The 16264-nt window shown below is 38.5% G+C and overlaps 1 protein-coding gene across 2 annotated transcripts in view; it reads left to right on the plus strand.

Moving 5' to 3' along the window:
* Mdn1 (midasin AAA ATPase 1) overlaps nt 1-16264 on the plus strand; it is a 157373-nt gene that overhangs the window by 819 nt on the left and 140290 nt on the right. For both annotated transcript variants that reach the window (XM_070010465.1, XM_070010466.1), the window contains exons 2-5: nt 8391-8617; nt 12703-12927; nt 13412-13519; nt 13595-13787. In XM_070010465.1, the coding sequence (XP_069866566.1) occupies nt 8391-8617; nt 12703-12927; nt 13412-13519; nt 13595-13787 (753 nt within the window). The remainder of the gene's footprint in view (nt 1-8390; nt 8618-12702; nt 12928-13411; nt 13520-13594; nt 13788-16264) is intronic.

The raw sequence follows: 16264 nt of genomic DNA on the forward strand, positions 1-16264 counted from the left end.
TCGTCCAGTGTCTGGCAAGCCTCTGGAAGTAGTAGAAAGTGTGTTTTTTTAATTTCGATATCTCATTCAATCACAAGTGCGTGACCTACATGTGTATTCCACTGCTTAGGAATCACAGCAGTCTATTGAGTGACAGACAAAGGGACTTGACTTGGAGCAACACAAATCTCACAGGCAAAACCTTGCCTTTTCTGTGTTTTTTTTTGTTTTTCTTTGGAGATGAGTGTGTGTGTTGGGGATTAAATCCCTACCCTCTAGCTACTTCGCCACTGAATGACACGCCCAGGCAAGAGGAGATAATAAATTGGTGGTGAGAAAGAAAGAATTGACTTATCTTCTGGATTTCTGGCCCCTGGGCCGTGGAGAAGGTATCAGTAACACCCTTGGGGTGTCTATTTAAAAAACAGTTTTTCAGAGGTAATTGGCTTAGTTGAACTTGAAGTGTGTTTTGTTTCTGGGAATGTTTATAAGTGACCTTATACTTTAGATCACAAGTTATGAGACGGAAGTTTATGGGTGAGCTTAAGGAAACTTAATGATTCTCTACCCCAGTAATTAATGCTTATGGCACTGGGAACGTTGCTGTGAGGTAAAGCACATTTATCATGCATGAGCCCCTTAGTTCGATTCTCCACACCCATGGAGGGAAAAGTTGATGTTGATGTTTTGGTTTTGTTTTGTTTTTTGGTCCCGTCCCAGGGCCTGAACTCTGGGCCTGGGCGCTGTCCCTCAGCTCTTCAGCTCAAGGCTAGTGCTCTACCACTTGAGCCACAGTGCCACTTCCGGCTTTCTTTTTTTTGCTTATGTGGTGCTGAGAAATCAAACCCAGGGCCTCATGCATGCAAGGCAAGCACCCTACCACTGAGCCACCTTCCCAGCCCCGTTGTTGATGTTTTGGGAATCGGATAGGAATAGCCTTTTATTAGTTAAAGATTTGAATGAGAAAGACATTGATGCATAGGAATGACTGTAGTAAAGCTGCCAAACTAGGAAGTTCAGTTGAATTAAGGAATTACTGCTTTTCTTTCTTTCTCTCTCTCTTTCTTTCTTTCTTTCTTTCTTTCTTTCTTTCTTTCTTTCTTTCTTTCTTTCTTTCCTTCTTTCCTTCCTTCTTTCTTTCTTTCTTTCTTTCTTTCTTTCTTTTTTTCTTTCTTTCTTTCTTTCTTTGCCTCGCGTTGTCTCACCTTCCTGTCTTCTCTACCTAGGTCTGAACTCAAAGTTTTGCATTCACCCAGCTGTCTGGTGGTGATCTACTTTTGAGTCATGTCTCCAGACTGCCAAACTGGCTTTTTTTTCTTCCCCAGATTATTTTGGAGATTCATACTCTTCACCCCCACCCCCAAGCTGTCTTCAAATAGAGATCCTCTGAATCTCAAGTCTCCTGAGTAGCAAGCAGTGTGATCTACCACTGAACACAGCCCACTTTATAAATAATTCAAAGCCTTTGACTGGATTAATTATATACACAGTTCTCTGTGTATGTGTTCATACACATGTACAGATGTCAGTTCTAGGGCTTGAACTCTGAGCCTGAGTGTTGTTCCTTAGCTTTTCCACTTGAACCACATTTGAACTACAGCTCCACTTCCAGCTTTTTGGTGATTCCTAGGGATAGGAATCTTTTGGAGGGACTTTCTTGCCAGAGCAGTCTTCAAACTACAATCCTTAGATCTCCGCCTCCTGAATAGCTAAGATTACAGAAGTGAGCCACTAACACCTGACTTACATTACAGTTCTTTCTCTCCATTTTTGTAAATATATATTCATAATACATATATATTTATGCATTAAATACATCTATGAAATTAGTAAACAATTGAAGCATTTATTTATTTTTTTGCTTTGGCATTTGAGATCTGAAGAATTTTTTTAGGCCTGTGTTTTCTATTGTGTTTATCTTAGCAGATGACTCTACCTTGTCTGGAAGAATCATCAGTTTTTTGGGGAGTGGAGGTAGGGTTTCTGGGGATTGTGCCTTGGACCTCATACTGAACCAGGGAGCTAAAACCTACCCCTTTCTTAGCTCTTAACATTCCTTTCTCTTCTGATGTAGCCAGTGCCTCCTGCGATTACTTCCAAAGTATTAAGTCTGTCTCTCTGTCTCTCTCTCTCTCTCCTATTCTTACTATTATTACCACCTTCATCTCTTCAGTCTTCCATTATGTTTGTATAGAGCTTATCACAATACATCAGCACTTAAGTTTCCTTATCTTAAATCCATTTTCTTTCACTATTGCTTTTGTGCCCTAAGGCAAATGAAATTGAAATCTATATTTGTTTGTTTGTTTCTTCAGGCTTTGTCTCACAAAGTAGCCCTGCCTAAGATTATAGGGTGTCGATCACTTTGCCTTGCAAGTTTCACTTTCTTTATTAAATATATATTCCACATTTTAGCTGTAAAAAGTTACATGTAATAGTTAAAAGCCAACACTCAGTGCTTGCCTAAAGTTTTCTAGCATTTAATTCCCAGTATTGCCAAAATAAAATCACCACTGGGCCCAGTTTCTGACAAGAATCACGTGTTATACACTAATAGTTTTGTTACCTTGCCCTGATCCTTTCCCTGTGATTTTATTCTTTTTTTTTTTTTTTTTTTTCCAGGGGGGAAGGTCCAGTTGTGGGGCCTGAACTCTGGGCCTGGGTGCTGTCCCTCAGCTCTTCAGCTCAAGGCTAGTGCTCTACCACTAGAGCCACAGCACCACTTCCGGGTTTTTTCTTTTTGCTTACGTGGTGCTGAGGAATTGAGCCCAGGGCCTCAGGCATGCAAGGCAAGGGCTCTACCACTGAGCCACCTTCCCAGCCCCTCCCTGTGATGTTATAATCTGTAAATGGAGATGATAATCTAATTTGTTGGTTGCTAGTAAGACTAAATGCATAGGACCTGTTAAGTGCTGACTATAGAAATGCTTGCCTTTATTGCTGAAAATAAGGCTGTTATATGACCAGAAAATACACAAAAGAAACTTAAAGTATGTCTGGAACATAGTGATTCATCAGTAAAAATGAGCTGTAACAAGTGTGTGTGTGTGTGTGCGTGTGTGCGCGCGCGCAAGGCTGAGATTCAGGCTAGATCCTCACACATACTAGGCAAGCTCTCTACCACTGAGCCATATTCTACTGAGTTATTTATATTACCATTTTTGATACCAGGTCCAAGCTGGGCTTGAACCCTGGGCTTAAGTAATCTTGCCTCAGCCTACAGGCTAGAACTAAAGGAATATATCTTACCATACACAGTTTTAATTATTTTTTTTAATTTTTCCCAGTGCTAGTGATCAAATTTAGTAAAGCCTCACATGCTGGAAAGGGGTCTTTTATTTTAACAACAGCTTTATTGTGAAATTGTTTTCCTGTCATATAATTCATCCATTTATGATGTGTAGTTCTGAGATTTTTTGCTATATTCATAGATGTAAGTGGTCCATAGTCAAATTTCAAACTGTGTGTGTGTGTGTGTTCGTTTGTTCATACACTTGTGTGTTTGTTCATTCGTGTGTGTGTGTGTGTGTGTGTGTGTGTGTGTGTGTGTGTGTGTGTTTGTTCAAGCCCTGGGGCTTGAATTCAAGGCCTTGACGCTGTCCTTGAGCTCTTTTGCTTGAGGGTAGGATTCTACCACTTGAGCTACAGGTCTGCTTCCAGCTTTTTTGGAGCATAATTGGAAATAAGACTGTCCCAGACTTTCCTGCCTTGGCTGGCTTAGTCCAATCTCCTGAGTAGCCAAGATTATAGGCATGAACCAATGACGCCTGCAAATTTTGAACATTTTTATTACTTTCAAAGGCAACTCCCAAACTCTGGTTTCTCTTAATGATCATTAAATTTTTTTTTTTTTTTAGACACTCCTATATTCTAGCTATCCTTCTCAAGTTGTTTTATACTCCACTTCCAGCGACTGCTAACATAGCTCTTTTTTCCAGATTCCCTGTTCTGGTCATTTAGATTATTAGTAAGACAAATTATTTCATATAAACTTCTCCATTGATTACAGAATCAAAATTGTAGCTTTCTAAAGTGGCTTATGATCAGGGGCTGAGGTATATAGTTAGGAGTAGAGAGCAGTGCTAAAAAACTAAACTTTCAGCCCTGATAGCTTACTCCTAAAATCCTGGCTGTTTACCTCCTGGGTGAGATCTGAGGATTGCAGTTTGAAGCCAGACCAGAAAGTCTGTGAGACACTTATCTCCAATTAACCATCTAAGAGAGGCTGGAATTGAAGCTATGACTCAAGTAGTATACTAGCCTTGAACAAAAAGGTTTAGGGACAGTGCCCAGGCCCTAAATTTAAGACCCAAGATTGGCACTTTAAAAAAAAAGTAATTAAAGACAACAGTAAAAGCAAAAACTCACTTCATATACCATTTTCTTTCTTTCTTCAGTGTCCCCCCCCCCCCCATGTTGAGACTTAAATCTGGGATACTGTCCACTAAACTATATTCCCAGCTGGCCAGATTGTGTGTTCTGTACGTGCTAGACAAGTGTTCCACTGAGCTACACTCCAGCTCACCAAAAAAGTTTTTAAAGAAGTCCCTGTATGTAGTCCAGGCTGGTCTTCAACTTGCAGTTCTCCCTCAGCCTTCTGAGCACTGGGATTACAGTGGCCCACTATTTTGTCTGGCCTGTATTACAATTGGTTTTATTTTTATGCTTCACCAGTCCAATAGTCCTTGTGTGGTAGAGATGGGACAGTTTTGCCCTTAGGCTAAACTGAAGACATTTTGATGCAGGATAATTAGTCAGGGTAGGTATGCTTGTAATACCTAGTGCATGGTGGCCAGTGAGTTTGCTAAGCATACTGTAATACACATGACAACAACCCACAACAAAGAATTATACAGCCTAATATATCAGTATTACAAGATAAAGAAACTGTGCCTTGTCTAATTTATTGGAATGACCATGGCTTAGTACTATGTTTTGGTAACTGGAGTCACCCCCAGTGCTGCTGTTGTCTGTCATCCTTTGTTACTTCTGGCCTCTAGCTTTGCATTGCCTTTTCTTAGAAAGCATCTCCTTGTGTCTCCCCTTCAATTAAAACTTTTTCTGTCTGTTCTGGAAGAATGTTTTGCAGTTAACCTTGTCTAGGAAAACATTCTTGATTTAAGAGGGGTGTTGTAGCTCTAATGTCTGAGTTAGGCAGAAAATATTTAATACAGATAGCTCTACTCCCAAACTTAGGTGTTTTCTTTTGTTTTTGTTTTTGTTTTTTAGTAGAAGATAGCTTTGAAAACCTTTGCGTTTTCAGCATATTATGACTGTCTAAGGTGATTTTTAACTTAGTTTCTCCTGAAATGCAAAGTTTTGTTCTATTATGAAAATAATTAGAATCAGGAAAAAATTTTGGCATTCTTGCTTGTTTTATAGGGAAGTTTAGGTATTATCTCTTCAGCTTAAAATACTTAAATGTAACTAAATAATTGTACAAAGATAAAAATCACAAAATTTAGAAAATTTCTACTAATCAATACCTGGGCAAAATCATCAAGCACAAAGCCTGTCTTATTATTTGAATATTTGGGGGTAATTTATTGAATACTGAAAATAGAAAGAATGGTTTTGTGGGTATGCTTGTATAGTATCTTTTTTTTGGTGAGGGGAGGTCTGGTCATGGGCCTGAACTCTGGACCTGGGCGCTGTCCCTCAGCTCTTCAGCTCAAGGCTAGCACTCTACCACTTGAGCCATAGCGCCACTTCCGGCTTTTTTTTTCTGGTTATGTGGTGCTGAGGAATCGAACCCAGGGCCTCATGCATGCAAGGCAAGTGCTCTACCACTGAGCCACCTTCCCAGCCCCTTGTATAGTGTCGTAAATGCAAAAATTTTAAGTCAAACATCACAACTTTATTTTCTTTTTGTGTAAGGATGAAAAATGTTACAAATATTTCTGACTTTCTATATATTACTAGCATGTAACTCACAAATGCTAATAAGTGTTGTAACAAAGCAATATTCCAACCCTTATATACATTTATATGTAAATGTACTTATACATATGATTTATAGGCATATTGATTTGTAAATATATAAATATGTATGTTAAGAGATTGACTTAGAGCTGTAAGATTAAAAAGTCAAATATATCCCTTTTTGGCTACGATAGAATAACTGGGATTAATTTTGTTGCCATAAACAATTAGAAAAATGGGATAAAATATATGAAACTATTTCAAAGATTGGATGAAAAGCAGCTTAGATCTGCCCTCCCTGAAAAGGGAAATAGGGTTTACCTCTGCAGTTATCCTATAATTATCTACTGGACCCTTGCTCAGGGGAGAGAGAACCCAGCTGAGAAGACAGTAGAGGAAATAACTCTAGAAATACAGCATCTTGAACATATTTGGCTGAATATGAAAATAGGAAGAGTATTTAAGTGTAGGAGTTTGTGTAGGTAGGAGATACTCAACTGTCTGGAGTAAAAGTAAAAAGACCAGGTCAAATACCAGGACAACCAATGTAGAAACCAGAAGAGACACACTGTAAAAGTGGGTATTTCATCTTTCTAGAATTAGTGCCTTTCTAGAAATTTGCTGTCAACTGAAAGAATCAAGCTGACTTGCAAGTAGATTAATTGCCTGCTAGAATAAAGAAAAACTATATAATACAGTTAATCTCTTGCTGTTAATTAAAAATTACCAGATTTCTTTAAAAAGCCTGTTTCTAGGAAGACAACCAGTAAACTTAAACAGATTATAAAATAACAAAGTGATTACATATATGTTCAAGGACTTAGAAGAAACACAAGTACAATGGTAGAAATTTAACCTATGGAAATTCAAGTAAAACTAAAAAATATGCCTATAATGAATGAATAGGCTTTGTAGAAGATTGTTTAATTCAGAAGAAAAGATGATTGAACTAGAACATGGGTCAGTGTAAATTGCTCAGATTGGAATGGAGCGGGGTGAAAGCTGGCTAATATTCAGCGATCTGTTGGACATTACTAAGTAGTCTGCTTTATGCATAGTTGGAGTTCCAGGTGGAGGTAATAGAAGAAATAAGCATTAAAATACATGAAGAATACTATCCTTATTGTTTTTTAATTTGGTGAAACATAATTATCAGGTTCCACAGATCCCAAAAGGTAAGAATCATAAGCAGGATGAATGTAAAACACACTATGCCATATCGTAATCTATGTGAAATGAAGTATGTGATAGTGTCTGCCTGTATATAATACCAGCACTTGGGAACTTTAGGTAGAAGGATGCAAGTTCAAGGCCAAGCCATTAATAGCCAGCCCTTGCCTCAAAAATAAACGTAACTGCCTGGTGCTGATTGCTGTAATCCTAGCTTCTCAGGAAGCTGAGATTTGTGGACCTTAGTCCATGAGACTATCTCCAATAAACTACTCAGAAAAAGCTGGAAGTGGCGCTGTGGCTCAAGTGGTAGAGCACTAGCCTTGAGCAAAAGAAGCCCAAGGACAGAGCTCAGGTCCAGAGATCAAGCCCCAAGACTGACACAGAAAAAAAAGTAATGTCTTAAAAACTGCTAGAGGGGCTGGGAAGGTGGTTCAGTGGCAGAGCGCTCGCCTTGCATGCATGAGGCCCTGGGTTTGATTCCTCAGCACCACATAAGCAAAAAGGAAAAAAGCTGGAAGTGGCGCTGTGACTCAAGTGGTAGAGCGCTAGCCTTGAGCTGAAGAGCTGAGGGACAGCGCCTAGACCCAGAGTTCAGGTCCCACGACTGGACCCCCCTCCCCCCCCAAAAAAAAAAAAACTGCTAGAGGATGGGCACTGGTGGCTTATGCCTATAATTCTAGCAACTCAGGAGGCTGAGATTTGAGAATCTCAGTTCAAAGCCAGCCTGGGCAAAAAAAAAATCTGTAAGTATCCTATTTCCAGTTAACCAGCAAAAAGCCAGAAGTGGAGCTGTGGCTCAAAAGGTATAGTAGCAGTCTTGCACAAAAATGCTAAGGGAGAGAACTGAGGCTCTGAGTTCAAGCCAGTATGGGCACGAGGAGAATAAAAGACATAGAGGAGCAAAGATTAAAATAACTGCAAACTTTTTATCAGAAATAACACAATGGAGCAGTATCTTTGAAATAAATCCCTCAAGTCTATAAGTCTAATTTTGTTTCTAGTGGTTAAAAGATCTTTCAGGAATAAAAAATACGGATACTTTTCAGTTGTAGAAGGTGGAAAAGATTCATTTCTAACCAATTTATATTACAAACTATGTTAAAAGAAAGTTTGTGAGGTGAAGGAAAATTATGTAAGCTCAAATAATAAGTCAGGAAAGCTCTCAAAGAAGCCATATGTGGCCAATGTAGCTGCTGCCATGGTAGGTACCCAGAAAAAGTGAAATATTTTGATTTTTAGCCAGAACTCTTCTCCAGTCTTCCCAGCAGTGCAAATTAATATTATTTACATAGTCATTTTGTTGTTACTTTTCTCAGGTGTGGACAACTCAAGATCGCCAGAGTATCCTGAATACTTTAGCAGAGTTATTCCTGGATAAGGACTGTACTGTATTGATTGGCCGCCAGCTGCGCCCTCTCCTTTTGGATTTGCTAGAAAGGAATGCTGAAGCCATTAAAACTGGAGGCCAAGTCAACCATGATCTGCATGAACGTCTCTGTGTATCCATGAGCAAACTCGTTGGTAACCATCCTGATGTACTCCCGTGAGTAGCAGTTTTATTTACATATTCACATTTATTTCTCTTGAAGATGGTTAAAGTCTTCTCTCAAGCTTGATGTGGTAGTTCATGCCTTTTAACCCAGCACTCTAATCCTAGGCAGACATAGGATAATCTTGAGTTTCAGAGCAGTCTGACCATATTAGATGCCTTGTCTCAATAATATAAACCAAATCCCTTCTCTCTTTCTACTTAGAGTCCAAGCTTAGAAGGGAAATACAAAAAGAGATGAGTAGAAATTATTAAAAATAATCACAGTGTAATTTCATTTATCTCCCTAGTTCAGAGAGGGTTTTACTAATTTCTTTTTAATTAATTTAGTTTATTATTATAAAGGTGACGTACAGCGGGATTACAATTACATGACTCAGATAACGAGTACATTTTCTTTGGTGCAGTGTCTTCTATTCCCTCATTCTCTTCCATTCCCTCCCTGTCTCCACCCATGAGTTGTATATTTCATTTTTATCAATGTCCACTTAGCTCCACTGCTATACTTTTTCATCCTTTTCCTGGAGTTCTGTGCCCTTCCCACCACACTCTCAAAGATGTATACCATATATATGGTACTACACCATACTTGTATACACCATATGTTGAATCATCAGAAGCTAAAAACTAAAAAAAAGTCTTTTTTTCCATATTTTGGAGTTCGTTTCAATATGTGTATTATTTGATATAATTATGAAGGGGTACTTAGGCATTTCACCTTGTATTTCTCTCCTAAGAGTATCCTCTTTTGGTCTCACTGTGTGAGAGAATATAGAATCCTGTATAATTTGTCATATCCCAGTGCATTTTAGATCTTATTTCCACGTACAAGATAGAACATGTGCCATATTTCTCTCTCGGCCTACCTCATTTAACATTATTCGTTCTAGTTCCATCTGTTTCCCTACAAGTGACATTATTTTATTCTTTCTAATGGCTATATAAAAATTTCATTTTATGGGGCTGGGAAGGTAGTTCAGTGGTAGAACGCTTGCCTTGCATGCCTGAGGCCCTGGGTTCGATTCCTCAGCACCACATAAGCAAAAAGAAAAAAAGCCAGAAGTGGCACTGTGGCTCAAGTGGTAGAGCGCTAGCCTTGAGCTGAAGAGCTGAGGGACAGCGCCCAGGTCCAGAGTTCAGGCCCCACGACTGGACCCAAAAAAAAATAATTTCATTGTCGCATCTGGGCTGTTTCCATATCTTGGTGAATAGTGCAGTAGTAAACATGGATGTGCAGGTGTTCTTATCATATTCTGGCTTGTGATGTTCAAGGTAGCTGCTCAGGCTAATTATTACTTTTTTTCTTTTTTTTACTAGTCCTGGGTTTGAACTCAAAGCCTTCTAATTACTAAGCAAGTACTCTACTTGAGCTGTGCACCTCAGCCCTTAAGTTTTTATTTTGTTTGCTTTTATTTTGAAATAATACTTCACAGTGCAGTCTAGGCTGATATTGATCTGGTTATCCTCCTGCCTGTGCCTACTCAGTGCTGGGTTTCAAGCATGTTCCATCATGCTGAACATTGGTTTCTTTTAAATACTTGCCATCAGGATGGGTCTGGAAAAATGTCCTACATTCTTTCAAAAATTGCTAAGACAGAAGTCTTATAGCGTTTACAACTAGATGAATGAGATTTATTCATTGGAATAATTGAACAGGTAAAGTAGAAGTGCTGTAAAGAGTTGAGCGTAATGATGCACTCCTCCGAAGTTGTTGGGAGGCAGAGGCAGGGGACATATCTTGAGTTTCGACCACATAGGGAGTTGCAGTTATTGTAAAATATGTTAAAATACAATTAATTGTAAAATAAATGGCTTGTGTAGAATAGTCAAGAGAAACATCAAAATTGCTAAGTCTGTAAGTTGAGAAAAGTTCTGGTCTTAATAATGAGAATACTAGTGAGAATGGCTTTTTTTTTTTTTTTGTCGGTTGTGGGGCTTGAACTCTGGGCCTGGGCGCTGTCCCTCAGCTCTTCAGCTCAAGGTGAGGCTCTACCACTTGAGCTACAGCACCACTTCCGGTTTTCTGGTGGTTTATTGGAGATAGGAGTCTCACGGTCTCCCCTGCCCGGGCTGGCTTTGAACCGCGATCCTCAGATCTCAGCCTCCTGAGTAGCTAGGATTACAGGCGTGAGCCACCAGCGTCCGGCTTGAGAATGGCTTTTATATCCAGTGTTCTACTGTTGATATGATTTATTATTATTTTATCATTGATGCAGTAAGTATGTGTTCACTTACTTGAAAAAGTGATCTTTAGTTCTCATGAGGGAAGAGGAAATGATGCCTTTCAGAGGTCAGAGATTAAGGAGGAATTACTCTGTAGGTGTGCTAGCACACTCCCCCCCCCCCCCAATTGTTCTAAACCTTTATGGCAGAAGCTATAGATTTATTTTAAATAATTATTTAGGTGATAGATGTGCTAGAAACAGCTAGATAGCTGTTTTCCTATATTAAGTAAGCATGAGGCAATTGCTTGTTTTTTCTTCTTTTTATTTTTACAAGGCAGTATATATTTGTTCTACCTTGTTCTAAAAATGATAAATGCAGAAATAATGTATAGGTGATGTTATGTAATGGGTTTTTTATTTTTAGTTTTAAGAAACTGGTTAATTTGACGTTTCAAATTAACACTGTACAGCAGGGGTGGGGAGATTCCAGCCCCTGGGCAATCTGAGGTCTGCAAAATCATTTCACATACATCAGGACAGACATGCTTTTTGTATGCTTCTCATGGCTGTGTGAGGCCATCTGCCTGTGGTGATCATTTTACATGGCCCATGAATGGTGTTAAAAATGTCCAAGTAGCCCTTGGCAGAGAAAAGATTTTCCATCTCTGCAGGTATGTAAAATATATAAGGTCACTTTTACCTAATATTTTGTTGGTAGGATGCAGTCCTTGATTCGAGGTGGTCTTCATTTTAAGCTCATTTAAATTATACCATGTGAGTTTCTCTACTTAAAGACTTAGAAGCATATACAAACAATTGTTTTTTTCTTTCAACATTTATTTATGGGCTTATTTGTTGGATGCTGATTGATTGTTTGGGTTCCAAGATTGAACCCAGGTACATGTGTAAGCTAAGGAGGAGTCCTCAACTAAAGTATACCTCAAACCACAATTTGTAAGCAGTGCAATGCAATGTATCAAGTACTAAAGTAGAGGTATCAAGCAAAATCTTAAGGAGCTGAGAAATCATTTAAAGGAAGAAAATTAAGTATTAACTTCTTGAAAATAAAAGGTTTGGCACTTTTGTAAAAGAAAATAGAGCATTGAAAATAAAGAGGATTTCAGTGTTGAACATGCTTCGATTCCTTTCTTTCTCACATTCCATGTCTTCCTCTCCTCTTCCTTTCCTTTGCCCTTCCACCTCATTTCCTCTTTCCTTCATTCTCCTCTTTTTTCCCCTCCTCCCTTTCTTCCTTTCTCTCTCCTTCCATCTCTCTTAGGGTATATATTCTATATTGTCTTTTTTTTTCTATATGTGTGTGTTTGTTTCTGTATCTGTGTTGGTCTGTCGGTCAGTCTGTCAGATCTCAGTTTCCTGAGTAGCCTGGATTATAGGCATAAGCCACTGTGCCTGGCTGATAATTTCTTTTTGGTAACCATTCCAGTTGAATAAATATATCTTAGATAACATTCTGTTTTAAACTCATAAGATTCCGTTGAATACCAACTATTGTTGTATACTTCTATCCCTATTTGTTTCTGTAAGTGATGCTTTTTTACCTGATAGTAACCGCCTTGCAAAAAGAATCTTCTCTTGGTTTTGAATCTCCCAAGTATTGACAAATTATTTAGCTGATAATGAGAATTCAATAAATGTTGAAGTGAGTGTATTTTCAGTAATAAACATTCTTTTTTCTTTATTTTTCCTCCTTTTATTGTCATTCCCTCTGGTCTTACATGTTGCACCTGAATCAGCTATCTTATACCATGAAACTGGTTCCTCAATTGGTGGCTTGGGCGTTCTCTACGTTCTCAGATCTTTATGACACATATGCTCTCTTGTCTCAAGTGTAGGTATGTGTACTTGGATGATTGCTTTAACCAATGAAAATGCTATTTTATTTTTTTCTTGAAGGTTTGCCTTGCGATATTTCAAGGACACTTACCCAGTCTTTCAAAGACTCTTCCTAGAGAGTTCAGATGCTAATCCAGTCCGTTACGGGCGTAGGAGGATGAAACTCCGGGACCTAATGGAAGCAGCCTACAAGTTTCTACAGCAAGAGCAGTCTGTTTTCCGGGAGCTCTGGGACTGGAGTGTTTGTGTTCCTCTCCTCAGGAGCCATGACACCTTGGTCCGCTGGTGGGTAGCTATTGGACTTTTCCTGTGCTGCTAGTGGAGAGGGTTATGGAGGACTATAGTAGTTGTGTCTGGGGAGAACAGGACAAGGAAAACATTTTAAATTTGTTGTTTTTGTTCCTAAGAGTATTAGTCATACTTTAGAGAAAAATGAAATGATTTGAGTGAAATTTTATTTTATTTTATTTTTTGGCCCAAGACAGAACTTAAACTTGGTATCTGATGCTTTTGCTCATTGGCTGGCACTCTACCATCTGAGCCCACTTCTAGCCCCATTTCATGGTTTTCAAAGTTAATTTATTGCGCCTGATTTTTACTTTATACTCGTTTTTTTTTTTTTTTTTTTTTTTTTTCTGGTGCCACTTAAGCCAAGCCTCCAGTTGTAGTACTTGGTTGTAACAAGGTTTCTTTTTGTTTTTATTGATTAGTTTTCTTAGTAGTCAACTACAGATAACCTGTGTTTATTTACTTATTTTTATCTTTCCAGGTACACAGCTAGTTGTCTGGCTTTAGTCACTTGTATGAATGAAGAGCACAAGTTATCTTTCCTGAAGAAGATTTTTAATAGTGATGAATTGATCCATTTCCGGTTGAGGTAAGCAAGAGTTTCCTGGGTCTAGCTGTGAGCTTTTTCTGCTATAAAATAATTGACGAGACTCTTTCCCCTCAGGTTATTAGAAGAGGCCCAGTTGCAAGACTTAGAGAAAGCCTTAGTTTTGGCCAATCCACAAGCCTGCCTTTGGCGTAAGGAGAATGAGCTACAGTATTTACAAGGACATGTGGTGTCAGCCGACCTCTCCTCTAGGGTGACAGCTGCCTGTGGTGTGGTGCTACCGAGGCAGCTGCCAGCCTCTGGAGAACAGGTATGTTGGACTTAGTATGGGAATACACTCCCTCTCTGAATCCTGTGTTAGTCATATTGTGTTTGCTGAATTTCTGCTCTTTATTTAGAACTGTTCATGGGGAATTCACTTTGAGCCCTCTTCCTTAGTATTCTCTTTGTTTCTGTTTAATACGAAATTAGAAACTAATGATGCCTTAACCTGTGTTGGGCACGGTGATGCATATGTGTAGTCTTAGACTAAGTCAGATGGATTATTTGAGGCCAGCCAGAACAACTTAGAGAGATTCTCTAGCTCATGATGAAACAGTATGTGAGAGTACCTGAATTTGATTCATAGCAATGCTAATAAAACAATCCAAATCAGAAGAAAAAAACTTTAGTATATCTCTTTGTTTGCTTGATATGGACAGCTCTATGAAGTTAAGTAGCACATGCTTTTATCTTTTATTAACATAATACAAAAACAAGATAACTTGCCTGGAGGCACTAGTACTGTTTTGTGTCAAAAGTAAGGCTACACATAGATATAACTTCTAGCTCTTTTATCTACATTTTAGATAAAATCTTGGAAGTACCTTTAAACTCAATCCTACTACTTCAGCATCCTGAGTACTGTAATTACCTTGGGACAGCACCATGCCCAGCTTCCTTACCACTTTTTCTGTCATTATATTGTCCTTGCCCATTGTGTGGGAAGCTAGAATGTGATTATACATGGCTCCACTCTATGCTCAAAGTTTATAGATTATACATTTAAAACCATTAAGAGCCAGTCTGTTTTCCCTTAGCATTCTTCAGTTATCACTACTTCAATTGTCACTACGATATTCACCCACTTCTCTCAGAACACGTCTTGGGTCACTTAAACCATTCGTTTCTGACTAGTATATTTGCTTTTTAATGGAAGAAAATTAAAGGGAGATACATAGAGGAAAACATACTTGTCAAAAGTGTTTTTAGGGCTGAGTATGATAGTTCACATCTGTAATCCACTTCTTGGACAGCAGAGACTGGAAGATCAAAGAGAGAATTTTGTGCCTAAGACCAGCTCCAGTAAAGTTCTTGAACCCTTTGTTAAAAATACAAACATAGGGTTGGGAGTATAGCTCAAGTGGTAGAGGACTTGTTTAGCATCAGTGAGTTCCTGGGTTCCATCCTCAGTACTGGAAATGAAGGATGTGTTTTTTAGTGCAGTGATTACTTATGAACTGAATATATCTGTCTATATAACCAGTACCAAGAAACCAGCACTTCAGTAGTCCAATGACTGCTGTCAATCCTACACCTTTCATCCCATGTCTCTATCCTGTAACCACTATTATATTAGTTTTGGAGCTTTAGTTAACATAGTAAATGGTTCTGAGTGTAATGGTAATTCTGGTGTTCAGAAGCTACATAGATGCTAGGGAAGAAGCACAGAATGTATATGCTTCCCGTGAAATTACTGAGAGCAACAACCCTGAGGAAATTTCAAGAACATCCATCACCTTATCTTAAAGGGGTCAAACCATAGCCATGTTTGGGAAATTACAGCCTCTTTTAAAAACCTCTTAAATTACAAGCTGTTATAATAGGGCTGGGGGTATAGCTCAGTAATCTCTAGCACAAAAACACCACCATAGAAAAGTCATTAGCTGTTCCATTTTTTTCAAAAGATCTTCTACCACCATGTGTGTTACTTTATTATTTAAAAACTAATTGTAATAATTTGCACATGATATTTACTATTACGATTAAGTTAATAAGTGTTCACATTTTCGTGCAACTAGTCTCTAGAACTTTCACTTCCTGTGAAACTGAAGCCCATTAAACATACTACATGCATTGTTCATACTTTCAGCTTTTTGAGATAGAAAATATATTCAAAGTAGAAAAGATTGTTGATTAATTCCTACACCCAACTTCAGTCACTTAGCAGTTCATGCCTACTTGCTTCCTTCATATTTCTGTATAGTTTCCTTTATTATTTTGAAGCAAATTTCAATTTATCTTAGTATTTATGTCCTAAAAGACAGAGAGAGAGATACTGAGACTGAGACTTCAGGACTGGGTATATAACATGCTTATCAAGCATGTTCAGATCTTCAGATTTGATCCTTGTCAGGCAATATAAAAGCAGTAAAGGACTTAACCAATATACCTGGGTCTTGGGAATCTACTAATTTAATAATGTGTCCTCAGTGTCTGTTTCCTTAATTATCTTATTAAGGCATGTGTCCTCTTTTTTCTCTGGGGTAAGTATGTTTGTGTGCCTGTGCTAAAGATCTGACCCAGAGTCTTGTGTATGCTGAACACACTGTACTACTAAGTTATATACTCAGCCCCTATATTACTACGTTTTTTCTTTTTTTCAGAACTGCAATTCTGGCTCTTAAGACTCAAAACTTGCTAATAGGTACCACTCCAGACAGGCCCCCAGCTCTGTCTTAATCTAGATGTGAAGTCCTAGAACATGGAGAGAGGAAGAACATAAAAATCACCAACTTTAGGGTTTAG

This window comes from Dipodomys merriami, unplaced genomic scaffold (genome assembly GCF_024711535.1).
Source record: "Dipodomys merriami isolate MVZ:Mamm:240054 unplaced genomic scaffold, mDipMer1.0.p SCAF_8, whole genome shotgun sequence".
Taxonomy (NCBI): Eukaryota; Metazoa; Chordata; class Mammalia; order Rodentia; family Heteromyidae; genus Dipodomys; species Dipodomys merriami.